This window comes from Ahaetulla prasina, chromosome 12, assembly GCF_028640845.1.
Source record: "Ahaetulla prasina isolate Xishuangbanna chromosome 12, ASM2864084v1, whole genome shotgun sequence".
Taxonomy (NCBI): Eukaryota; Metazoa; Chordata; class Lepidosauria; order Squamata; family Colubridae; genus Ahaetulla; species Ahaetulla prasina.
In genome coordinates, this window is record NC_080550.1 from 1,788,152 (window position 1) to 1,815,618 (window position 27,467).

General features: G+C 43.4%; 1 protein-coding gene across 5 annotated transcripts in view; it reads right to left on the minus strand.

Moving 5' to 3' along the window:
- Positions 1 to 27,467, minus strand: part of BANP (BTG3 associated nuclear protein) — a 107,797-nt gene that overhangs the window by 56,817 nt on the left and 23,513 nt on the right. For all 5 annotated transcript variants that reach the window (XM_058155372.1, XM_058155370.1, XM_058155371.1 and 2 more), the window contains 3 exons: positions 19,577 to 19,699; positions 18,803 to 18,978; positions 7,477 to 7,716 (listed from right to left, as the gene is read on the minus strand). In XM_058155372.1, coding sequence (XP_058011355.1) covers positions 7,477 to 7,716; positions 18,803 to 18,978; positions 19,577 to 19,699 — 539 coding nt within the window. The remainder of the gene's footprint in view (positions 1 to 7,476; positions 7,717 to 18,802; positions 18,979 to 19,576; positions 19,700 to 27,467) is intronic.

Here is a 27,467-nt window from a genome sequence, read left to right on the forward strand (position 1 = left end):
CACAGGTGGAGTTCCTAGAAGGCAAAAATTAACATAGGTAGCCCTCGGCTTATGACCACAATTGAGCCCAAAATTTCTGTCGTTCAGTGAGTTTTGTCCCGTTTTACGACTTTTCTTGCCACAGTTGTTAAGTGAATCACTGCAGCTGATAAGTCAGTAACACGGTTGTTAAGAGAATCTGGCTCCCCCCTTGACTTCGCTGGTCAGACGTTCGCAAAAGGGGATCCCGTGACCTTGGGGCACAGCAACGATCCTAAGGGTCAACCAGTTGCCAAGCACCTGAATCTCGATCCCGTGACCGTGGACGGTTGCTACAAAGATCATAAGTGTGAAAAACGGCCCTAAGCCATTTTTTTTCAATGCCGCGGTCACTTTGAACGGTCACTAAAAGAGCTATTGTAAGTCGAGGACTACCTGTAAGGAGGGGGAAACTAGAAAGCGAGCAGATCAAGGGAAAGAGACTGCTGGCAAAGATGAAGCCGCCCAACCCAGTTCCAAGATGTTCCCCATTAAGTCCATCAAGCTCAAGGTGGACAACCGTGGCCCAGTTACAATCTGTGGACTTCAACTCCCGGAATTCTTAAGCCATGCTGGTTCAGGAATTCTGGGAGTTGAAGTCCCCAGGTCATAAAGGGGCCATACCTGCCCACTCTTGAGCTTGAGGGTCTGCTTCCCCATCCTAAAGTCAGCAGGCAAGGCACCAATACCGCTAGTGCTTCCTTACAGGATAGGTATGGTGTATGTATTGCATGGCCAAGAAAACCATACATACATACATATATATATGTGTGTGTGTGTGTGTGTTACAAGTTCTGCACTCTGCCCTTTGGTCCACCAAGCTTTTGCGGTTCTGTTTTGCTCTCCTGAGAAGATATGGTTTCCCAACATCTGCAAATGGCAATCTTTCGGATGAAGTTCATCTTGCATTAACCAGAAACAGAAATCTGCTTCTTTTCCTTGTTCTATTTTGATAGGTTTGCATAATTTGTTTTAGGCTGCAGCCCTCTGTCTGGGCTATTTTAAACCCTGATGGGTTCCAGATGAAACAGACCTTCTCACTGATGAATTAAACTGATAGCAGGTTCACAGAGGACAGAGCCAGGCTACCATATTTTCTATCCTGGTAGGGATTCATCACCACATTAAAGGTGGGTTTTAATAGTCCGGCTGCTTCTGTTCCCTTCTGAGAAAGGTTCGTCCGCATTTCTGCCCAATTTTGGTCCCAAACAATTCCACCCTAACTCTGCTTGCTCTCCCATTGCCCTCCTCCAAACGCCTCCATTTCTACAACCATCCCTACAGAAACAAGCAAGCTCTACTCTGTTGCTTTTTCTCCAAACCATGGACCATTTATTTCTTTGGACTATGGGCAGGAATGGGGGGAAGACTGGGCCTCTGTTTCTGAACTTGTGTTGTGGTCCGCCAACAGCCTGCAGAGCTGGCAACGGGGTTGGATAGCAATGAGGCTGAGGAAGAACATGGGCCAATCCTGGAGGTTGGGGAAGGCCTGGATGAGGGTTCTGCGTTGGAGGCAGAGGTGGGGCCAGGGCCATCGGGGAGTGATATGCAGACTCTGGGGCCTCCAGAGGCTGACAGTAGTGAGGCAGAGGAACAGGAGGAGCCTGTTCCTATTGTACGCATGAGAAGAGCTGCCAGAAGGCAAGAGCAGTTCAACCAAAGAGGACGAATAGGGCCAAGAGATGATTGGCCCCTCCCATAAGGCTTAAAAGACCAGCAACAGCATTTGGGCTCTTTGCCAGAAAACAACGTTGGTAGTTTCGTCTTGTTGCCTTTATTTTGTATAGGTGTCTTCTGAACTTTAGCCAAGAAAAGCCTTTGTCAGTTTGCCTAATTAGACCAAGGTTGGTGATAAGACTAAAGAATTGTTTTATGAAGAATTTGTTTTGAATTAGTTTGGACGACGCTGAGAATGAGTTTAATTCTCAGCTGTTCTAATAAAGTCTGTTTTCGAACTGATTGTGTTTAATAATACCTCTTTGGGCCTGGGTTACAAAAACTTGCTTGAGAGAAGGAGCTTTTCATCCACCCTGTGGTGCGTCAGCCCACCTCCAGTTCACCATAAGAGTGACCGGCATCACAGCCCACCTCCAGTTCACCATAACCGGACACCAGTTCTCTGCCACCGGGAGATCCTTGGGTAAATTGCCCAAGGAGAAAAGCCACATGAAGCCCCAGGGGGAAAATGTGCTGAAATTCTATATTCTCTGGCAGCACAGCAGGAAATGTCCTATCCTCCCTCGTTGGCTGTACTTTTATCTGGCTCTAAGCGAAGCCTGGACCTGGTCCCACTTACTCCAGATAAGAAGCGGTACCCTTGCTCAAAGTCCTTAGAAATTTTTCGGTCAGGGAAGGGTACATTATTCACAGAACTTGGCAGATGGAGGAACCGTTGGTCCTGGAGTCGACCCCTTTCCTGTGTCTTCCTTTTAGTTAAATGAAAATACATCAGCAGGAGGAATATATGCATTTGCCAGAAATACCAAGAAATTGGAATTCACCCCTCAGCCTTTCAGCTGAGCTTTGGATAGACCTCAACCTACATTGACAAAGTTTGTCTTATTAGCGGAGGTAGTCCTTGACTTACAACAGTTCAATTAGTGACTGTTACAGTGGCACTGAAAAAGGGGACTTATGGCCGTTTTTCACACTTATGACAGCTGCAGCATTCCCCGTGATCAAAATTCAGCCGCTGGCAAGTGATTCATATTTATGACGGCTGCAGTGTCCTGGGGTCCCGTGATCCGCTTTTGTGACCTTCTGACAAGCAAAGTCAATGGGGACAGCCAGATTCACTTAACAACCATGTTTCTAATTTAATAGCTGCAGTGATTCACTTAACAGCTGTGGCAAGAAAAGCTGTAAAATGGGACAAACTCACTTAATAAATGTTTCATTTAACCACAGAAATTTTGGGCTCAATTGTTATCATAATTCGAGGACCATCTGTACTCTAGCTTCAAGTAATATTAAAAAAGATTAGGCAGAAATGCCTGAGAAACCTATTTCTGAGAGAGTAAAACTATATTTTCAGGGACAAAAAAACCCCAGCTAACCGCTGCCTATTGGATTTCGCTACTCCAGAAAAATCTTCCTTTTAGCAGCCCTGATGGAATGAGCCCTTAAGCATCCCCTTTGCCTGATTCCTGCCTTCACTGATCAGCCGCCCGCTGCCATTATGGGAAGCGACCGAATGAAAATATACACCTCGAAAGATTAATAGCTTGTGGGAAAGCTTATGCACAATATCAAGAATTCTTAATAAGCATATTTCCCCTCACTTGGCAAGTGCGGCTGCAGAATATTATATACTTTTCAAAATATTTTCTATTAAATACAGATTTGGTTGGGGCTTTTTTCCCCACAAGGAGAAAAGGATCAGCAAGGATCTTTCCACTGACGAGTTGAAAGACGAGACTTAACCAAAAGGCAACTTGGCAATCCTGCCCGGAGGGGGCAGGCGGGGGGGCAGCGGGGAGGTTGCCCCGGCATCCAGGGTGAAAATAATGCTCTTCCACAGGTTGTTGGAGAAAAGGTAGGTGGGGGACATATTATTCCGTGGCTGGATTCATCAGTGCTTCAGTTCAGACATTGGTCTAAGCCGTGGCTTCCCCAACACATGGCTTCTAATCCAAACCATGACTGGAGCTTCTAGACAGAGATGTATGGTTTAGATCAACTGTCTGACTTGGTTTTCTATCCTTTCAGCCTTAATCTTCATAAATTCATAACCTCTGGCAAGAGCACCACTCTGAACCCGTTATCTTGGATCGTGAAATGTGGTTTGCCATTCCAAGCATCACAATAGAATAGACAAAACTTTGTTAACAATATTTTGGAGCGGTACTTATTCAGGACCTTTGCTCTTCCTTTCTCCTAGAACACAACTCTTCTGGGTCACATTTACCGTATTTTTCGGAGTATAAGACGCACCTTAGTTTTTGGGGAGGAAAATAAGAAAAAAGATGAAAAAGGCAGGTGGATCGGCCTCCTGGAATACCCCCAATCAGCTGTTCCCAAAGGTGAATTTTAGCAAAAGGTTCCTTGGTTGTGAGCTCTGTGCCTTGCTCTTTTTTTGCTTTCCTTTTCTGCCCCTGAAACTCCATTTCAGAAAAAACATTTTTCTGCCTCTGAAAGCCTCCAAAACAGAACTTCAGAAAAAAAAAGCCTCTGTTTGGGAGCTTCTTTTCTGAAGCTTCTTTCAGCCTCTCAAACCTCCGTTTGAGAAGCTGGGTGGGGCTACATTCAGAGTATAAGACGCACCCAGATTTTCACCCACTTTTTTTTGGGGGGGGGGAAAGGTGCGATTTCCCCAAAGGTGCGATTATACTCCAAAAAATTCGGTAAGTAGACCCACACACCAACATGCCCAAGGAGGATCTCTGGCACATCTTTACCGTTTCCTTTCAAAACCAGTTTTTCTCAACCTACTCTTAAGATCAGTAGATTTCCATCCCAACTGTCGACTGTCAACATGGGGCCAGCTGCCTTATTGCCACTGGACAATGAGGGCTAAGCCTGAATTTATTTATATCTTTTTAACATGCAGCAGCATGGAATGAGGAAACTGATCAGACACGGGATAGCGAGAGAGAGAGCTCATCTGAAAGACGAATAGCATTGGAGACTTTTCAGCTTTTTCTAACTTAACTCAATAACTGCCGAGCGTGGCTTCCTCAAGAAATGGCATTTCTTCCCAACGCAGATCCCTCCACTTCCTTGGTCCGCAGGAGCAATTCAGCCACCCCTGTAAATCTTCTGAAACCAGACTCGCTTTCTCATTCATCGGAAAAAGTTAAGCATCTCCTATGTATTTATCTCGAGAGGAACAAAAACCAGAAATTGGCCAATTTCAGATGCCTTCCATTACAGCAAAGGGGAAACTGCTGGGTGATTTTCCCAGACTGACAAAACGTTTGTGTTAGAACGCAGCTGCTGTGTAAATGCGAAGGTTGAATCTTCCACCCAGTCAAGCCAAGTATGTCTTTCCAGCTGAATCCTGTGGGACGGATTCAAGACTGTAGCATGTCAGGGCAGTTCCAAACGACAGTAGCTACCCCTCACCAGCAAAACAAGACTTATCAGCCACCGCAATTGGCCAATCATCCCCCAAATCATTAGAAACCCCAGGTTTGGCCCTCTGCTGTGCAAGTTTGAAAGATGTGTTTATGGCCCAAGGAGACCCAGTACTCACAACGGATGCCGTAAATCATGAGAGGATCGAGTTGTTTCTTCCCGTGCTTCCCTTGGCCAGAAAGGTTAGAGATCGCCTGGATTTCTCGATGGAAAAGGTAGTCGAGCAACGTCAGCGCCATCTTCTCGGCAGTCCGGCAATTGGTGCTGATGTGGAGCATGTCTGCCGGGGTGATAGGGCAGCGCACACGCATCTCGGGATTGTTTTCGTCCCCAAGCCACGTCCCGCTAGGATAATCCTCTAAAGAGAAACACACGTAAATAGGGTGCTTTACTTCCCACTGAGATTGTAACATTGCCCTTAGTCAAAATCTAGGTCGCCTAGAGGGGGCTTATTTTAAGCAGGTGAATAACAAAAAGCCTATTTTTTTTATATATATATATATATATATATATCATCTCAGATGCTCAGCAACTGGCTCATATTTATGATGGTTGTAGAGTCCCAGGGGGTCACACGATCCCCTTATGCGACCTTCTGACAAGCAAAGTCAGTGGGGAAGCCAGATTCACTTAAGAGCTGTGGCAAGAAAGGTCGTAAAATAGAGGAAAACTGACTTAACAAATGTCTCACATAACAGTAGAAATCTTGGGCTCAGTTGTGGTCGTAAGTCGAGGACTACCCATATAAATGGATACCAGCATACCATAAAAAAGAAGGAGGAAATTCCTTCTAGAGACAAATTGCCCTTCCTACAGTTCCTGCAGGTGAAAACGAATCTCCTTCTAGCCCTGTGAAAGCCCAGCTGGAAATTATGATCGCCTGCTACATGCAAGAATCACATTAGGGTCAAACTCACATATTCATTTTTCTCTTCCCCTTGCTTTCTGCAACCTCAAGAATTCTCACGGAGAATTTTATTTCTTCATCTAAAAAGCCACTGTTGCTTGTGACATCCAAAATTGAGGGGGGAAAAAAACAGATCATTTCAATCACAATTGATGGGGGGAAAAAGTGAGACAGGGATAAAAACATTTTATTTTCACCTCCGTGAATTCAGAGGATCTGGCAAACCCAGAAGAGACGTGAAGCCAATTTACTGATCTGATCCGAATAATAAACTCTATAAGCAGAAAAGTTTCTCTTTGGTGTCTCAAGGTGGTCTCAGAAAGAGAAGGGAACTTTGTGGTTAAATGCACTTCTTTCCCTTGGTTGAGTTTGTGGGCTTGTGCTGCCAGAAATGGGGGGGGGGGAGCATGATGTGCTTCTCACCTACTGCGGTGGTGTGATGGGGAAAGACGCAGGCCAACAGCAACAGGAGGGTGTTTCTAAGCTCCCCTCCAGACCACCGCTGGCTGTTTCCCTTCTGCAAACCCTCAGGAGCCCTTTGAAGACAACCCACAATTAGTCCTCATTGTCCACAAGAGCCTTGTAGAGCAAGACAATGGTGGGCTTAGTTCTCGGGCTATTCAGGGGCCTTTCTAAAGGACGCTGAAGCCTGAAGATGACGAATGAGACTTTGTCAAAACGTCGCCAAGACACTTCCAATTTTACGCGGGAGAAAACCCGAATAACCAAAGACCTACATACAAACACCCGCGAAAACCTCAGAAAACATATATATATGTTTTCAGATGCTCAGCAACTGGCTCATATTTATGATGGTTGTAGAGTCCCAGGGGGTCACACGATCCCCTTATGCGACCTTCTGACAAGCAAAGTCAGTGGGGAAGCCAGATTCACTTAAGAGCTGTGGCAAGAAAGGTCGTAAAATAGGGGAAAACTGACTTAACAAATGTCTCACATAACAGCAGAAATCTTGGGCTCAGTTGTGGTCGTAAGTCGAGGACTACCCATATAAATGGATACCAGCATACCATAAAAAAGGAGGAGGAAATTCCTTTTAGAGACAAATTGCCCTTCCTACAGTTCTTGCAGGTGAAAACGAATCTCCTTCTAGCCCTGTGAAAGCCCAGCTGGAAATTATGATCACCTGCTACATGCAAGAATCACATTAGGGTCAAACTCACATATTCATTTTTCTCTTCCCTTGCTTTCTGCAACCTCAAGAATTCTCACGGAGAATTTTATTTCTTCATCTAAAAAGCCACTGTTGCTTGTGATATCCAAAATTGAGGGGGGAAAAAAACAGATCATTTCAATCACAATTGATGGGGGGGAAAAGTGAGACAGGGATAAAAACATTTTATTTTCACCTCCGTGAATTCAGAGGATCTGGCAAACCCAGAATCTAATTACTTCTAACTGCCTAATTAAGGAATCTTCAAAGCAGTAGAGATGGCCCAAGGAGACCCAGTACTCACAACGGATGCCGTAAATCATGAGAGGATCGAGTTGCTTCTTCCCGTGCTTCCCTTGGCCAGAAAGGTTAGAGATCGCCTGGATTTCTCGATGGAAAAGGTAGTCGAGCAACGTCAGCGCCATCTTCTCGGCAGTCCGGCAATTGGTGCTGATGTGGAGCATGTCTGCCGGGGTGATAGGGCAGCGCACACGCATCTCGGGATTGTTTTCGTCCCCAAGCCACGTCCCGCTAGGATAATCCTCTAAAGAGAAACACACGTAAATAGGGTGCTTTACTTCCCACTGAGATCGTAACATTGCCCTTAGTCAAAATCTAGGTCGCCTAGAGGGGGCTTATTTTAAGCAGGTGAATAACAAAAAGCCTATTTTATATATATATCATCTCAGATGCTCAGCAACTGGCTCATATTTATGATGGTTGTAGAGTCCCAGGGGGTCACACGATCCCCTTATGCGACCTTCTGACAAGCAAAGTCAGTGGGGAAGCCAGATTCACTTAAGAGCTGTGGCAAGAAAGGTCGAAATAGGGAAAACTGACTTAACAAATGTCTCACATAACAGCAGAAATCTTGGGCTCAGTTGTGGTCGTAAGTCGAGGACTACCCATATAAATGGATACCAGCATACCATAAAAAAGGAGGAGGAAATTCCTTTTAGAGACAAATTGCCCTTCCTACAGTTCTTGCAGGTGAAAACGAATCTCCTTCTAGCCCTGTGAAAGCCCAGCTGGAAATTATGATCACCTGCTACATGCAAGAATCACATTAGGGTCAAACTCACATATTCATTTTTCTCTTCCCTTGCTTTCTGCAACCTCAAGAATTCTCACGGAGAATTTTATTTCTTCATCTAAAAAGCCACTGTTGCTTGTGATATCCAAAATTGAGGGGGGAAAAAAACAGATCATTTCAATCACAATTGATGGGGGGGAAAAGTGAGACAGGGATAAAAACATTTTATTTTCACCTCCGTGAATTCAGAGGATCTGGCAAACCCAGAAGAGACGTGAAGCCAATTTACTGATCTGATCCGAATAATAAACTCTATAAGCAGAAAAGTTTCTCTTTGGTGTCTCAAGGTGGTCTCAGAAAGAGAAGGGAACTTTGTGGTTAAATGCACTTCTTTCCCTTGGTTGAGTTTGTGGGCTTGTGCTGCCAGAAATGGGGGGGGGAGCATGATGGGCGTCTCACCTACTGCGGTGGTGTGATGGGGAAAGACGCAGGCCAACAGCAACAGGAGGGTGTTTCTAAGCTCCCCTCCAGACCACCGCTGGCTGTTTCCCTTCTGCGAACCCTCAGGAGCCCTTTGAAGGCAACCCACAATTTGTCCTCATTGTCCACAAGAGCCTTGTAGAGCAAGACAATGGTGGGCTTAGTTCTCGGGCTATTCAGGGGCCTTTCTAAAGGACGCTGAAGCCACAATTAAAACACGTAGAACTTGCTGGCTGCTCAAAACTGCTCGAGAAGGAAGGGATATCGTGTCAGGCACCAAGCGCACAGCACTGAACCACAACAGTTGTGGGAAGAAGCTGACTCAGCATTCACCAGAAACAACTGGGAATGTGCAGCATTTGTGAGTATGGAAGAATGGTAATTTATTTGATTAATTACACACAGGGCTCATTAAGAGAAGACACTCGATGGGAACCATAGCTCCCAAATAGAAATGGATGGGTTTTTTTAAAAAAAAAATTTACACTACTGGAATGGAAGTCTGCATTGTTTCTGACACATTCACCAAATGGGTTGATTTACCTCTCCTAGGAATGAATCACTGGTGATGAAGAGCACTAATTTTTTTCATTTTATTACATGGGTACATGGTTTTTTTAACATGTCAACACTACAAACAATTTATGTCCAGGGCAAGAGAAACTCAAACAACTCCACCCAGCCAGCTGAAAAATGGGGAACTTCCATTCCCAAAGTTTAGTAATGTTTGTTTAAGGGAAATTTGTTGAACGGCTGGCATCTAAGAGACCCATAAAATTGTTGACTCACCCAAACCCAGAATCTAATTACTTCTAACTGCCTAATTAAGGAATCTTCAAAGCAGTAGAGATGGCCCAATTATCTGCTGATACCCAAGGGGGCTCAACTTGTCATCTCTCTGGATTGAGGCCACAGCAGCTATAAGAGTTTAAATCCTGCCTAGGTTTAGCGGGTAGATGTAACCACAATGCAGAACCATCAGTGTCACTACCTTCCTGATGCCTGGTCCAGAAACACTCAGCGGTCTGTTAGTGACAGAGTCAAAATAATATTAGCGTGAACTTGCCACACTATTTAGTTTCTCCATGTCAGAAACACTGTCTGTGTGATATGAGGGCTTTCCTAATGGCTGACAAGAGATCTGGAAAGAATTAACAAAGGATCAAACTCTTTTTTTTTTTCAAAACTGAAAAAAAGCCTCTCTCGAACTAAGCATGATAGAAGGCAGTTTTCTTGTATTCAACATGCAAACCATTCCTTCAGTAATTCCCTTCCCCAAGGATAAAAGAAAGGAATTCTACTCTCCTTGGGTAAGATTAATACTTTCCTTGGGCTTAGCTTGGAAAGTAGCTCCTCAAAGGCACAAAGTACATCCAAGCATCGAAAGAAGTCTGCCTCCAGTCCTGCCTTCAATGAAGCATTCATCACATCTCCACGTAGAGGGAGAGAAGAACCTAAACACCTCCCATTCAGTATGTCCACATTTATGGAGTTCTTGATGGTCTCTGAGCATGGTTGTTGGACTGCAGCATCAGTGCCCTGATGATGTTCCCTAGTTGGGTCATGAAACATCTGCAAGAAAACCACCAAGCTCAGAGAGCACCAGCTCAACCCCAAGCTACAAATATTCTCTCCTGTTGGAAGATTCATATTTCCCAAACACAAGAACGTGGGGAGAGCACACACCTTCCTCTCCATCTGAAATCTGGTTCAGGCATCCTCTGTTCTTTTGCACAAAGAAAACAATTTTTGCACAGAAAATCCTTTGGGGACGCATCACTTTTAACATTCTTTTAACCTGCAAGGCCAGGGTCCATCTGTTGATTCGACACCCAGCTTGCGACTTCTGCCGGCATATAACATGACCGCTTGATTCTTTGCCGGCACTATATTCTCTTCATTACAGGGAGAAACATCCTTTGAACCTACCTGATAGACAAGAAGCAGGAACAAGAACTCTAAAAACAAACACCCTCCCAAGGTGCCATCAATCAACTCTGTTAAACAGATGGAAACACCTGCTTATGTCAATATTTAGAGAATCAGCTGGTTGTGTTTATCAAACACCTGTACAATGAACAGAAACCGCGAAGCCTGATAGCTGCACCAAAGGCATACAGCACAGAAATAATAAACTGCTAAAAATATAAGCCCTTCTCTCTAGAGCAATTATGCAAGAGGGTTTTTTCTGTGTGTGTGTGTGTGTGTGTGTGTGTGTGTGTGTGTGTGTCTTGCCTACATCCATCAGTTGACTTGACTCTGTGAGGACAGAAGAAGAGACTCTGGGGACAGCTGAAAATTAGCTGCCAGGATTTATCGTTAAGAAACCCCACAAAGGCTTCCAGGCTTGACCAAATCCATTTCCCCTGACCACGGCAAATCTTCCTTTGGTTCAACTACTCCAAGCTGATATGGAAATCATAAAAAAGAAGAAGAAAACCCCCTGCTCAGAACCCTTAATAGAATAGAATAGAATAGAATTTTTTATTGGCCAAGTGTGATTGGACACACAAGGAATTTGTCTTGGTGCATATGCTCTCAGTGTACATAAAAGAAAAGATACCTTCATCAAGGTACAACACTTACAACACAAGGTACAACATTTACAAAACTTAATGTGTAAGTCTGTCTCTGTGGGTGTGTATAAACTAGGCACATGTATAGACTCCATACCTTCATTTGGTACATTTCCTTTGATACCCGCTAAGCTCAGTGAGCTGCCAGCTGAAGTTAAAATACATTTCCTTTGTTTGTGAACCACATCAAATAATGCTGATTTCAAACAATTTAAACAACATGTAAATTCCTTTCAGCTGCTTCCTTTCAAAACAGTTGTGATTCTTCTTCCTTTCAAAAACTGCTTTTCATCTGGCCTGATGCTAGGAACAGAAAGCCGTTTGGGGAAACGTGTGGTACGCACGGGAGAAACCTTGCTTGTGTTGTGTTCCCTAATCTCCCCCCCTGCTGTTCTGTGCAAGGGACAAGAACTCTTCTTTATTGTCAGTAAAAATAGAGTCAGAGGGAAAAAACCCTCCAAACTTTTTGAGAGCGTCAAATTCAGCTTCACTGTTTCACGAAACAGTGGCCAGAACTGTGGCCACCATATAAATCCACTAAAGGAGATACAAAATTATTCCCACAACATGTAGGAACCAAGGGAGGGAGGGAGGAATGGCAGAACAGATGCACAGGATGAGTGGGAAGGAAGGAAGGAAGGAAGGAAGGAAGGAAGGAAGGAAGGAAGGAAGGAAGGAAGGAAGGAAGGAAGGAAGGAAGGAAGGAAGTCAAAAAGCCAGTTTACTACAGAAATCTAAAACCCTAAAGTTCTCAGTTCCCCTTCTTCAAACTTGGGAAAAGTGTCCGTTTCAAAGCAACCTTCAGCACCGCCAAAGAGATGGCAAAAGAGCTGCTCCAAACCGTTTCAGATTTTAGGCAGCAATTTTGAGAAGCAGACAGAAAATGGCTATGCTTGCCTGATGTAAGTTGTACTTATCTAATAAAAGCTGCATTTAGTTGTGAGCAGATGACCTAATTTAATCTTGCATTTTCTGCTTTTGAAAAAGAGAGAGAGACCAATACACCCTAAATACAGGGAACGTCACTCTTTGTTTACTCTGGATCTCTTCCCAGTGGAAGGCGGAATTACCAGTCATTGGAGAAAAGGGCCCCTTCCCCCCACCCAACGCAAACTCTGGGAACGCCAGAGAAGCACAGCCAACACAGGCTGGCTGAGAACTTGGGGGGACAGTTCTGGTTTCGCTCATTTGGAGGGTACCAGCATAGGGATACTGCATATCAGTCATTCGGTCTTGCCATCGTTAGGGCTAGTCTATCAATCAAATTATGATTTATCGAATTATAACAATCTGATTTTCATTTACAATCCAGAATTCTGCAAACCAGAAATGTATTACTAGCCCATCTCCAGACTCAATGTTAAAATATGTAAGATTGCTTGTGGCACTCCACAGGGCTACTTCATTCTTGTCTACGCTGTGTGTTCGTATTGAACAGCCCTTCACAGTTAAACAGCCCTACAAAGCTCTGCAAGCAGGGGTGAAACGCTCCCGGTTAGGACCAGATCACCCGATCTGGTAGCAATGGCAGCGGGTGGTTCGGAGAACCGGTAGCAAAAATCCCTGCAAGCCCCCCTCATGCCCAGCTGAGCCACGTGATCATCAGAGGTTTGTTTGTTTGTTTACTTTTAAAAGCATTTTTTTCTTCGGCCAAAAAAAACCTTTTAAAAGTAAAAAAAAAAAGCCTCTGATGATCGCGTGGCTTAGCTGGGATCGTCAGAGGCTTTTAAAACCTCTTCGGCTGAAGAGGTTGTAGAAAAAATGCTTTTAAAAGGCTCTTCTGACAATCCCAGTTGAGTTGCCTGATCGTCAGAGGCTTTTTTTTTCTTTTAAAGGCAAAAAAAATGCTTTTAAAAGAAAAGAAAAGCCTCTGACGATCAGGCAACTCAGCTGGGATCATCAGAGACTTTTAAAAGCATTTTTTCTACAATCTCTTCGGCCGAAGGGGTTGTAGAAAAAATGCTTTTAAAAGTAGAAAAAAAAAGTTGGCCACGCCCACCCAGTCACATTACCCCCCACCAAGCCACGCCCACAGAACCGGTAGTAACAAATTTTACATTTCACCCCTGTCTGCAAGCAAATTAGACCCCAATACTAGGAAGAATTCAGTGCACTTAAGGATTAGTGTCTGTCTTCTTTAAGCATTTCTTTTACGTTTCCCAGTCTAGCCTGCAACCCACAATTTTCCGATGAGCCAAATGCTAACCAGACCCTACCCTGCTTGTTTCAAGTTCGGCCCCAGCCAACTAGGTATTGCCATTATTGTAAGAACACTTTATTGTGGAAAAAATACTGGAAAGTGACCTTTGAAGAGCTGTTGGAAAACTCTCCAACCAATTTATAAAGGGCGGAATGGGATCCGTTCCCAGCTAATCCATGACCAAATTAAAGTGACACTCTGAAAAGTGAAACAATGCCATGCTGAAGTGAAATCCTTCTATTTCGGGGAACAGGGTGACAGAATGAAGAACGCTGGTTAAAATCAACGATTAGAAAAGACTGAATATTGTAACTGTCCTGCAGCGGAGGAGTCCAAGAACCGCAGAGAAAGGAGTTCTATTACCATAGATTGGTTGCAAAAAATTTAAGCATGTAAGTGGCAACACAAGAAACGATAATTACAGAAAGATGTATCCAATTAGAAGTAAACGGAATGGAAAAACAATTTAAGAAGTTAAAAAAAAAAGTTAAAAGGGAGAGGAATGAATCAAGCAAATCCAGTAACGCAGAAGTTAGCAAGCCGCGCCAACACATATTTAGTTTTCCTCATTGTAGTTATGAAGTTGGGTCTGCAAACATACTAATATATAGTAGGGTCACTGCCCTGGGGTCAGAGCAGCCCCCTCCCTCCCCCGCCCAGGTGGAGGAGAGTGATAGCAACTCTTTAAGGATCTGAAGGGCCAACTGAGGGTTGCAGGTTTCAGCCCATTCTAGCAACATTGTCCACAGGTCTCCATTGTCATCCTTTCGCGTGGAAATTGAGAAGAAATATATGCACCCAGAGAGATCTCTCTGCATGCTATCACCATCATAGAGGAAGTCCCTCCAGGATAGAGGACACCTAAATACCTGTGATAGGAAATTTGGGTAGGAATAAACAGCTCTGATCAAGACAAACATCCCCGTGTGTGTGTGTGTGTGTGTGTGTGTGTGTGTGTGTGTGTGTGTGTACACTTGCACCTGTGTGTGTGCCTGGGTATATTCAAAGTAGAAAACATTGAAGAGCAGATGGAAATCAAACACAATAGTCAACATTCTTTATACTTCTCATGTTAATTTCCCTCCTTGTTTCTCCCAGACAATAGAAATGCTTATCAGAAGATCCTGGAAGGGAAAAACACAGTGGGAGAAAGTAGCTTTATTTCTATTTTGAAGTTGCTTAAGCTCTATGCTCCTGCGTGCTCATTCAAATCTCTGCGTGTCAGCTGAATTTTATCACTTCGCTCTGTCTAAGGGCTTTATTTATGCGGCATCAGCTTGATAAAAAGCATCAATTTTTATGTGTGAGGCATTGAAATCCAGCATTGTGCTTGTCACCGTGACTGGCAAGAAGCTTTGAGACAAGAGATTAGGGACAGCCATGACTCTTTCCTGTGCCTCCACTTTTGGAAGCTGTACTTTTGGACAGCTTATATGAAGAAAGGGATTTCCAGGTCCATAATTTATCTAAGGAACAGTTGCATTTTTGCTAAAGCCCGAATTCAGAGATGACAAACTCCGAACATGAGTAATAGGAGCATCTCTGGGCACATCAGGACTTCCTTCCATATTCGACCAGACAGGCCCTGAGCCAATCTGTGATGTGTATGGCTAGATTCTTTCCTTCTTGAGACTCTACACTACCTTGATGTAAACATATATGGAACTATTTGGTTAATTGAATGTGTTACACAGGAGCAACTTTGAAGTGACTCCATTCCCACACAACAATCCCTTCTCCACAGTCAAATTCTTGGTCCCAGCCAAAGTAGAACTCCTACTTCAAACTCTCATTCCTGGTTAAATGCCTGAAGAGTCATGTTCAGCACATTAGAAGACCTTCCCTTGATTTCCCCAACGCAGCAAATCCAATTTCTATCATAATACTGGCTGCTGGTTCACTCAGCGTATTATCTTTGGCCAAGACAAGCTGATTGCTGGGGACTTGGTTGTTTTGGATGGTTGGTTTGTTTGTTTTTACATTATGGAGATGATTTATGACGATGACAGATCTTCAGATGCGATCAAGAAAACAAATCCAAGAAAAATGATCTCAATCTTTGGAAGCCGGGAACCATAAATTATTTTGGCAAAACAGTGTCACTCAAGGGTTTCTAAGCACATGTAAAAAGTTACCACCAAATGTTCAGGAGAAGGAGAACCATGGCATTCTTGGGACAGTGGAAATCATTTGCAGGAAAATGGCTTTAGGACATGTAAGGAAAGTCACACAAGAAGAAGAGAAGTTAAGAAAAAAAAAGGCAGGGAAAAAAGCAAGGAAAACTTTGTTAGAAGGAGTCCCGTCAACCGATCTGTTTCGTGTTCAGGGAACTACTCTTTTTTCATTCACCTGGTGGTCTCTACAGATCATTTAGATAAACATTTATAAAAGAAAGATAAAGAGGTGAGCTGCTTCCTTGAGTGCTTAGCTCAAAACCACTCGAGCAGTCTTAGAACTTTGATCGAGGAGATACCTTACTGCTCTATTGTGTCAGCATCTGGTCTCTTTCCCACTTTATCAGCAAAATGTGAATACCACCATGAGAAATGAGGGATTACTGCAAGCACTGTAAATTATCCACAGATGGGTGTCTAAATTGCCCAACTTTCAATCATGGAGGCTTATATAATGGTTAGGTTTGTCGTCCATAGGCCTGGAATCAATCTGAAAGTACAAACTGCAGTGTTTAATTAACTGTCACCGACTGGCCAAGTTTGTTTCTGAGAACACTAATAACTTTTCCTATTTCGTTAACAGTTTTTTATTGATCACGTCTTCTGAAAATTATTGTTACTGAATCAATCTCCATTCACTCATTTGCATAAATGCAGCCAAGAAATGAATCAAAATTACAGAAGTCGTACAATACTGTGCAGAAAATGCTACACTCTTTAAAATCCTGAAAGAAGAAATTTGGACTATTTCGAAGGACTAAGTGACTGCTGGAGTTCAAAAACCCTGACAACGTGATTTAAAATGGAAGACAAGATGGTCTTTGGCATAAATGGATATGATTTGTCAGTTGTTGCCTTTGTTGGGCACAACAAGAAGGTGAAACTTAAGGCCACTTGAAGATTTTTGATTGTCCCATATCTTGAGGAAACCCAACAGTCAAACATAAGGTTGCAGAAAAGTAGGTGATACAAATAAACAGTGCCTAGCATCTCTGAAAAAAGTGAAGAAAGAGGTCTAACCATCAGCAAAACTTGCAAGTATAAGAAGACACTGAAATCCAATTGAACCAGACCTAAACTTATACCGTGACTTTATTAAAAAAAAAAATCCTACTTAAAAGAAACCGCTTTGCACTGATCAATCAGGAAACTATATATTCTCAAGTCTTTTCCTTTGGTTAAGTCCAGCATTTTTATACATACAATAATCCCATTAAAAAGCCAACATCTGTCTGCCTGTAAATGCGCCAACAAATTATGCTGAAAAGGTCAGGCTGCAACAAAGTCTTTTTTTACTACATCAAAAACCACTTCTCTTAAATAAACAGCTGAGAAAATGACTCAAAATTATTGCCTTTTCTATTATATATACTGGAGCTAGGAGTGTGTTGTCCAGCACATACACAATTAAACTACTATTAGGTAATGATTTTAGTTTCCACTGGGAGACAGATAATACCAGTTACATCTGAATTTCTGCAAACAGAACACACTCTCCCACAAATTCTATAAAGTTTTATTTATTGCTTTAAAACTCTTACACAATGAAGAGTTTGAATGTTTGAATCTACTCTTGTGCTTGCATTCTTTAGGAGGGAAATAAAAGTGAGCTAAGCTGAAGGGAAGCTCCCCCAATTTTGCAGCTTTAAGAAACGGCATCATCTTCAACCACATCTCCCCACTTTCTGTCCAAAAAACGGAGCCTGCCCTGCGACTTTTTACCTTTAATGGCTTGACGGTTCTTGTTCGGAATTATGGCAGCTGCTTCCCTCTAACAAATTCATACAACAATGTCATCTTAACTCTGTGTTCTTTTCACAGCTGTCTCTGCCCTACATTAATGTTTAATGCTGGAGTGTATGTGAATTTAATACGCATCATAAAAACGAGGGGATCAGGAGGCATATTCCAAATGGTTGCATTCCAGCAATGGTGATTTTCTGAGGTTTGAAGAGCAGGACAGAGGTTGGGAGGCGGTGGGGGTGGGGAGGTTGGAAACTGATAAATTGCTGACAAGGCTATCGTGTATACAATACATTTTCGATGGGAATTTCCTGTTTTCGAAAATATTGTTTAGAATTGCCAAAATAACTGTTTACTTTCAGGAAAGTTCAAGCTCACCAGAAGGGCATAATAACTTTCAGCAGGCAGTCTGCTGGCATCTTCTGTTGCTTCCTCAAGAAACGCACTCCTTTCCACGGAGCCGGGTTTGCCACACGGAGACCCAATTGCAGACTCAGATCAGAGTTTTGAAAGCCTTTGTGTTTTTGTTTTGTTTTTAACTGCAAACGAACACTCTTAATTTGAGGTTCACAAATTGCCCTGGAAGTGGATTCTGTTCTAAACATGACTCAAAGATCTATTCAGATCAGTGTTTCTCAACTTTAAGATCTATGGATGTCAATTTCCAGGATTCCCTAGCCAGCATGGGGAATTCTGGGAGTTGAAGTCCACACATCTTAATGTTGCCAAGGCTGGAAAACGCCGATTTAGATCCATAACAGCAAAAAAACCTGAAGCCTAGATTTGTCCTTCACCGCGTATATATTTAAATATTCTTCAATTGGAGCTCAGCTCTCGTGATCCTTGGACACAATCTGGCAGTATTCTGGGCAGCAAGTGATTTTGCACTCTCTTCTTGTGGGAGGTGTCTATGCCTCCCCCTTTACTCTACAGCCAGGGAACGGTCCATCACCGAAAGCTGAGCTTCCAAGCCCAGACAAAGTTGATGCTAAAGACAACATGTTGCTTACGAAATCTCCTGCTTCATGCCCAACAAAATATGGTATCTGAATGAAATTAAGACATGAGGGACAGCACACCCCTGGGGTCTTAGCTGTTCAATTTCAGAAGGGGTTCTGGAAGCCACATCTAAAATGTTTGACCTCTCCGTGTAACCCTAAGGCCTCAGGCTGTGAGTTTGATTTAAGGAGAAAACAGAGACCGCCAAAGCTTTTACTGAAAACTTGGGAAATGATAGGGCAAAATCTTAGATGCTAACAACAGAATTTTTGCAACCCAGGACCAAATCAAGCTATGTATGAGACACCGAAGAACTGCTTCCTCTTCTGAGGCAAACAAAACATGGCATTTTAAAGAGAAGACCTAAGATTAAAAGGGCTCCAACACTGGGATTAGGCCAAAGAGTTCAAAGACGATTTACTTACCTTCAGAATTCAATGTAATAAGGGTGACGTTGTTCCCAATATTCTGATTTCCTAGCTGGCCGCTGTTTGAAACCGAGTCGCTGGCTTCAGAGCCACTCTCTCCATCTTCGTTGTGGCTATCATCATGCCCTGGGACTTTGACCACAATGGTGTTCTGCCTCCGCCCGGGAACAGCACTGAGGAGGAGGAGGAGGAAGAAGAAGAGGGTGTCACGGATTTGTGCAGTGGTCCACATGTGGCTTTTCTTTCTCTCTAGCCCACATTGGCTGTCTTACAGGAGCCCGGGTGGCACAGTGGTTAGAATGCAGCATTGCAGACTAACTCTGCCCACAGCCAGAGTTTGATCCTGACCGGCTCAAGGTTCTCTCAGACTTCCCAGCTTCTAAGGTGGGTAAAATAAGGACCCAGATTATATGCGGTATATGCGTCTAAGTGCTATTGCTATTACAACCTGCAGCACTCCTACCCCCTGTAGTCCATAAAGACCATCAGGTACCAATTGGTCCAACCCCAAGGGAAGGAGCAGCCAGGAGAAATGGAAATGCATTACCATGATATCATATAAGTAGACATCAACTGATCCTGGGGGCCAAGCCAAAGTCAAGGCAGTTTCCGGCATGGCTCCAAAGACCCCTGGCCTAGAGAGACTCTTAAATGAAACTCAGGAAAGTCAGCGGCATCATTTTGCTAGCTGGAGCCAGGGTTAAGCTGACCTTCATGCAGTTTCCTGTGCATGCAGACAGAAGGAGGGAAGAAACCTCTGCCATTACTAACTTGTTAAGGATATTTTCCAGTGAATCAGCTGCTCGGCTTAACGGCTCTTCCTGGCCCACCATCTTGGCTACAATCGAGTTCTGACGGTCGTTGTTGAGAATTACTGTGGTCTGAGGGACAACACTGCAAAGAGAGTAAACCAGGAGAGGAGGAGGGGAAAAAAACAACCTCAGAATAAACGAGATTCAAAAAAGCTCTTTTGCCATCCATTAAGTCACACCTGGCAGTTTAAGCGAGTTGCTTTGTGGAAAGTGTTACGAGCACAAATTTGTGGAGAGGTTTCCCTCTTTTCGGTTTCAAGGCTGTTTGTGATGTATTAAAGGCGAAAGCTCATAATCCATCAAATTCTGAACTCTGTTCCATTTCTGGAACTCGTAATTCTTTCAAGGAGCTGACTACTTCAGTAGAATTATGTAACGTCCTCTGACCCCTGGCAGAATTATTCCACCCCCCCCTTTTTTTTTAGCCAATTCAAGCTATATATGGGAGGAGAGAAAAATGTAGTCTACTAACTCCTGAAAACAAAGAGTGACTCAACTTCCTCTGTTGAAGATAGATGGCCTCTTTTTCCACTCAGTGAAGGAGCTCCACTGTGGGAATAAATGAAAATGTTTTCACTATGGCCTGTTGTGCAATCCTGAGCGACCTACTTCATAGACTGCACTAAGCCATGCATTTATGGCGTTTATGGCTGGGTTCATCTGTTTCTCTAAGCCAAGGTCAAAGCGAGACCATTATGGTTTAGGACAGTGAGGGCTAACCTTTTTTGCCATCACATGCCAAAAGTGGGGGGAGCGGGGCAGGGCGGCACATGTACCCATACCCATAATTCTATGCACCCTGACCTCCCACACATGCGTGCGTGATCCCCCCTGCTTTTGGCACACAATGGCACGGTGGGCCCATTTTCTGCCCTCCCTAGGCTCCAGAGCCTTTCTAGGAGCCTGGGGAGGGTGAAAAGGACCTTGCCCACCCGCCTGAGGCCCTCCGGAGGCCAGAAACAGCCTATTTCCCTACTTCTGGTCGGCCCAAAAGGCCTGAAAACAGAGCTGAGCTCGCAGGCCCACCAACATGTGGCATGCATGCCATACGTTTGCCATCACGGGTTTAGGATAATCCAACCACGGCAAAGCCAAAACACGTGTGGCTTTAGTTTGAGCAAATACTCGTCAAAGGACACTCAGGCAAGCAAACCTGACCGCAAATGACACTCCTGCAAGAATGAGTTTCTTCCTTCCTTCAAAAAGGGGGTCAGGTTTCATTGTGCATCCTGTTAAGTGGATAGGAAGAAACCCTCGTTTTGCATTTTTAATGCCAAAAGGCTATTTAAGGCCACACTGACCAGCCTGACCTGCTCTGCTTCAACAGCCTCTCCAGTTCCACTGGCAGGGCTTTACGTGGCATTTGCAACCCCTCACATTGCCGCTTCTTGTGGTTTATCAACCCCCCTCCCTCCATCAGGCAGGATTCCTGGCTCACTTTCCCAGGCTGTCAGTTTAAAGAACCCCCTGAAGAATTCATGGGAACAAGAGGGGTTCCTGCAATATAATTAATGGAGAACTCAGGCTTTACTTCATTCTGCAGTTTTCTTTGAATAGAAAAAAAAATTAAATGAAGACATTTGACATAAATTGAGGAACTCCTCCTCCTCCTCCTTCCTTTGTCCGGACCATCTGATTGTGAGCCTTATGGCATTTAATCAACTTAATGAAGAGGGAAGACCTGTCTTTGATGTACACCATTAATAATTACTGAAGAAACTCAGTAGGGTCTGCATCCCCAAAACTACAGAGGAGGCGGGTTTTCCCTGCGTTGTTTCTTTCCCCAACCCCTGGTTAACCTGCTGCTTTCTAAAGCGACGGCGTTGTATGCCACAACTCCCTTCCTCAACTCAGCCCGGCAGAAAGTACTCCAAGGGGCTGGAGCTACGTGCAGGATGCATTCCCTTAGAGCTCCATGTGTACGAGCAGAGGTGCCAAGATTCAAGCGACTATGGAAGCTCCATGGATGGATGAGCGTCTCAATGCAGCCATTGATAGACACGGCACGTGCTGGATTCATTAACAGCATCGAGGGGAAATGATTTCACTTGAAATGGCTCCAGATATTAATACCTGAAGCTCAGGGGGGAGTTGCAGGAGGAGAGATTAAGCAGCAGCTAGGAGGAAAAAATGTGTGTGTGTATCTGCGTGCAACTGGCATGTGCGAGTTTCGTTGGGTGAGTGTGGATGAGAAGAAGAGCAGGTTAGGATAAGGGATCCAAATTATTTCATCTGCAAAATAGTAAAGATGACTCTTGATTGAGATATGCCTATAACAGATGGACTTGAACTGCTTCTCAGGAATAAATATTAACGGCAGCATAATATGATTACTTATTTTGCCTCGTCAGAGCTAGAATTCAAAGAGGTTCCTCCCAAAAAAGCCATGCTTAAAAACTTGAGGGGAGCAACAGCATCGCTGGGTTAATGCCGTGTGTCCAAGCACGGTTAAAGGATAAGTGGCAAAATCCAGAAATCAAGAGAGGGACGAACCGCAAGCTTTCTAAAGCAAAATTTATCAGGGAGTGTCAGACAGCAGGTGCTCTGTGAATCATTTCATCTAATGTCCCTGATAAAAAGACCTACTGTCTGAAGGACATCAAGCAACAATCAGTGTTACCTTGACACTTGGAGGGTCATCTCCCCCTTAGTTCCTGCACGCACAAGTAGCCAATAGCGCTGGACTCTTATTTTCTTTCTGCCAACCTTCAACGCCAGGCAGGATATGAGCTGAGATTAGCTAAATCAGGGGTGTCAAACTCAATTTCACTGAGGGTTGTGTTTGACCTTGGGGGGGCTGAGTGGGCGTGGCCAGGGTGGGTATGGCCAGCTCAACCTCACTCACCGAGGCTCTGTTTTCAGCCGCGATGGCCTCCTGCAGCCCTCTGCCAGTTTCCAGGGCGGGCCAGATCCCTGTGGGCCAGATCCGGCCTGCAGGCCTTGAGTTTGACACCCCTGAGCTAAATCATCGCAAATATATGAGGACTGAGGAGGACACGACCCAAGAAAGCAACTCAACTTCACGGGTCTCTTTGCAAACCAACCGTATTGTGAAGAATGCACCCTAGCCTCTATTTTGGTATAAAAAAAGAACATTTGAAAGTTTTCAAATATTCAAAGGACATTTGAATCAGTGGTGGGTTTCAAAAATGTTTACTACCGGTTCTGTGGGTGTGGCTTGGTGGGCGTGGCAGGGGAAGGATACTCCATTCCTTCCCGAGCAGCTGGAACTCGGGAAGCAGAGAATGGATGGGGGAGGGACCAATTAGAGGTGGCATTTATTGGTTCCCGAACTACTCAAAATTTCTGCTACCGGTTCTCCAGAACTGGTCAGAACCTGCTGAAACCCACCTCTGATCTGAATATTTTCTACAAGCAGGCAAAGCTTTGCTAAACGGAAGGATGCAAATCGTTAAGCGGCTGAAAGAGAATTAGTAGGATCTGTCCTGTCTCTCGTCAGAAGGGGGAAATCTTCATCTGATGGATGAGGATGTGGTAACCATGATGCTTTCTTTTCAATGGAAACAGACCTGCGGAGAGTGTGGGGTCTTCTTAATACCGTGTTTCAGTTTTTACAAATCCACCAACTATTGGACGATCGCTCTGAGCTAGTTATTTTATTTATTTAATTTTAATTTTTTAGTGAGGCTCAGCCGACCCACGTTATCTGCGACCCGGAGTAAAAAGGTGAGCACACTCAAGACAAGAGACATTTTTCATTCTTCTGCTGAAAACTCAGAAACTTCTGTTGACTCTGAGATGTTAATCACACATACTTTTCAAATTAGTTATATTCCTATGTTGAAACATGGGGAAGAATTCAAAATAAATCAGCGTTTTTAAAATGATTATTTTAATAAAATGATTATTTAAACCCTGAGCAAAGTTATGAATTTCTTAGGGCTTTGGGGATTCCAGTACATTTTTTTCTTTAGGTGTTCATATCTTGGCCTCTCTTTTATTGGGCAGAAAAATCACGTTTATTTTTCACCCATAGATTCCTTCCAGAGGTGATGTTAACTCATATCCATCACGGCTAGCTCCCCGCTTTTCTTGGCCAATGACCTGTCACTCACCCAGGGGGTGGCCAATAAAGAGGGGAGGATTTCTGGCCCCCTCTCAAATGAACTGCACTCCTCTTCCTTGAAGTCATATCAAAAGCTCCGAGGGAGGGGAAGGACAGGAACAACCAAACAGACATATATTCAGAAGAAATCAGCTGACATCTCACCTGCTCCAAGGTAAATGTTCATAAACACCAGGCAGATGAATATTACGGAAAAGCAGAATATGGAAAAACTGAGAGAGGAACGCTGACTCTTCTATGGTCTCGGATCAATGGATTATTTATAGAAATACTCTACGGGGGGGGAGGCAAAGGAGGGGCAGCATCTGGTTTCTCATGAGCCTTTGTTCCACTTGTGTAAATATAATCTTACGTGACTTTGCATGAAGAATGTTAACAGATGCCTTTAGCTGAAGATGATGGACAATTCCAGCTATGTCTTAAAAGACTAATTAGATGTATGTAAATAATCTTATACATTAGCACTTCCCACACAGCACAGTGTTGAGGATGGAGGGAGGAAAGCAATGACTGGCACAATTTTTGTGTGTGATAACCAGAGAATTAATATACTTTTCTAATAAACTGGCACAGGGGATAATTTCCCATCCTGTAAGGATCACCATAAACCTCCAAAAAGTGACGGTCCTTTGACCAAGAACTTTGCCACCTACCAATAAATAGATTTTCTTTATCTATCTATCTATCTATCTATCTATCTATCTATCTATCTATCTATCTATCTATCTATCTATCTATCCATCCATCCATCCATCCATCCATCCACCTATCCATCAGCTACCTAGTTGGCTATCTATCAAGCTATCTATCAAGCTATCTGTCAAGCTATCCATCCTTCCATCCATCTTACAGAGGCAAAGCTAAGTAGATAAATGTGCCCACTGTTTAAAACATAAACATAAAACAGAGGGCAGAACAGCTGCATGGTAAAACCTCACAAAGCAGTATCAGCTTGGTTTGCCCCTTCAGACATACCTGGTGGACATAAGCAAACAATTTTCTTGCACTAAGATCTATTTTACTGAAATTCTTAATTCCACACTTCTACATCTCTCTTTGGCATCTAGAGGCATCCTAATGATGATGCTTTTTTTCAAAGGAAATCAAACCAAGACAGCCACCTTACCAGTAGCGTTCTTGGAATTGAATAATTTACAAATTTGTGGTTAATTTGCAAAGAGTGGTACTTATTGAAAGAGCAAAAATATGCTAAGCACGCTTTTAAAAAATAACCAACTATGTTGCAAAAATTAAAAAAATTGGGGAATATAAACATTCTCCACTCTAGTTATAGAAAGAATCCTTGTTAAGGGGTGATTTACTGGTTTCAAGACTAACTTCACCAACCAGTATGGAAAACCAGTTTCAATAAAAGTTGACATGGTTTATTCTTATTCGGAACACAGAAGGATACCCACTGCAGCCATTCATGCAAAAAGGACCTATTCATCTACAGAAGTGTTGGTTGCGTATAGTTTTCTTTAGCCCAGTACAGAAATGGATTTGTGCTGTCTTCGACAAAGTGAATTAAATTACTTGCGTTAATTAATTCAATCATTGCTGACCAAGTTCATCTCTGATTTCATTTCCCAACTTAAGGGGAGCCAGAGAAAGAAACGGTGTTTTGCATTTTCGCATTTTGTTAATTGTCCTTCACCATTCGGTCACCCCCACCTTAATTTCATACTTCCCCACCCTCGTTCCTCGGTAATAAGATCATTGGAGAAACTGCAGGCCTGAAGATCAGCTTACAAATCTTCCTTTGCACTCTTATCATTTCGAGGAGAGCTTTGGGGACTCCAAAATGGGCTGGGGTTCAAATCCTTCACAAGATACAAGAGTTGGCTGGCAAGTAATCTCATCTCTAACTGTGCCATTCTAAACTGAGCCACTGGCTCATAATGGACAAATGAGGGTCTGGGGAGATTCTTTGCAATTAGCAAACATGAAGCCCTTCAATTAACATTTGTGTAAAGCCAGAGGAGAGATCAGCAATGAAACACATGGACATTTGGCTGATTGGCCTGTTCCCAAAAAATCCTTCGTTGGGAATGACGCCCAACCACCTTTGGCATGTTGACTTCAACTTAATGCCTTAATCTCTCCCAAATGAACTCAGTGGAATCCAGGACTCGGTCAATTTTTTAATGCTAACTTTCTTTAAAACACACATGCCTTTATACTATAGGCAGGAATCTTCTTCAGCCAAATATTTTGAATAAAGGACAGATGTTGTGTATTCCAGATCATCTGGAAAGCCTCATTAGCAATCATATTTATTTAGCATCGGCAATGCCTCGTTGACAACTGCATATACACTCACCCTTCCATCTCAACGCTTTCCAGGTAGAATTTACCTAGGCTGTAGTCTTTGTTGCTTTAAAGCACCACCCTCTGTTATGAGTACTTTACAAGAAAGATAGTACCCCAAAATTGGGATTTTCAACCTGATTTAACTTGCGCGATCCTTTCAATTCTCGGCATGAAATACTCCGCTTTATATATAATACTTTTCTGCCCCCTTCTGTCTACTGTAAACCAAACATGGGAATTTAATAGCAGAGCTTCAATTATTTCATAGAATCTCCAGAATTGTAGTACAGAACTGAAATGAACTTCATTCAGATGAAATTAAATGAAGTCTCCAAGTTTCAAGAATACAATCTAGTAGAATCTCTTCTAATTTCAGACCTAACCAGGATGGCTGAGGGCAAGGAGAGAAGGAACTTAATCTTCAGGGGAAAATGCCCCAAATGAGAAAAATGGCTTTGCTCATAAGAATGTCTATGGAGATTCTCACTCCTCCAGGTCACGGTTGTCCCAAAAGAGCTTTTTCAAAAGGCAACTGGACTTTGCTTTCCCTTGAAGACATTTCGCTTCTCATCCAAGAAGCTTCTTCAGTCAGAACTGAAGAAGCTTCTTGGATGAGAAGCGAAATGTCTCAAGGAAAAACAAAAACCAGTTGCCTTTTAAAAAAGCAACTTTGGGATGCTCATAAGAATGTTTTAAACTTCAAAATGGATGACTGAATGACTAGGTCTGCTAGTGTGCATTGCACAGAACTGACAATGAGAAAGGACTGAATAAATGAACGAGAGAGAGAAAGAGAGAAAAAGAAAAAGGTATATGTTTAAGGTTTAAGGTATCACAATCTTTTTGACTCATGGAAAGTGGATTCTGAATGACTCGTCTGTTGGATAGCCATTTGTCTGAAATGGTGTAGGGTTTCCTGCCTCGGCAGGGGGTTGGACTAGAAGACCCCCAAGGTCCCTTCCAACTCTGTTATTATGTTATGTTATGAATGGAATGGAATCCATTCTGTCTATGAAAACATTGCCTTGTTTCTTGCTTCTGAGCCCCAAAAGCATTCCAGCTGGCATACCGGGGACCGTCTGCCGAATATCTCCCCTTAATCGAAACCCAACACACCCAATCTACCAATCATCAGAATAAGTTACGCTCCGTATCACTCAGCTATACCTAGAAAACTCACGGGGCCCGTGCTGCAAAGAGCAGGTTGCCACTGCAGCATCTTTGATGGGTGACTGCCTAAGTAAACATGGAGTAGATAAAGTCTGTAAGTGACTCTCAGGGACACTCAGCTGAACACACATAAGTTATTAACGTCTTGATGGAGCACGTTTGCCTTATGGGCAGATAAAATCTGAGCAGGAAAGGATGTGCAACTGCCAAACAATTCTCTTAGTCAAACAGTCAAGACGACACTTCTGATGGGCACACAGATATTTTCAGACTCCATGTT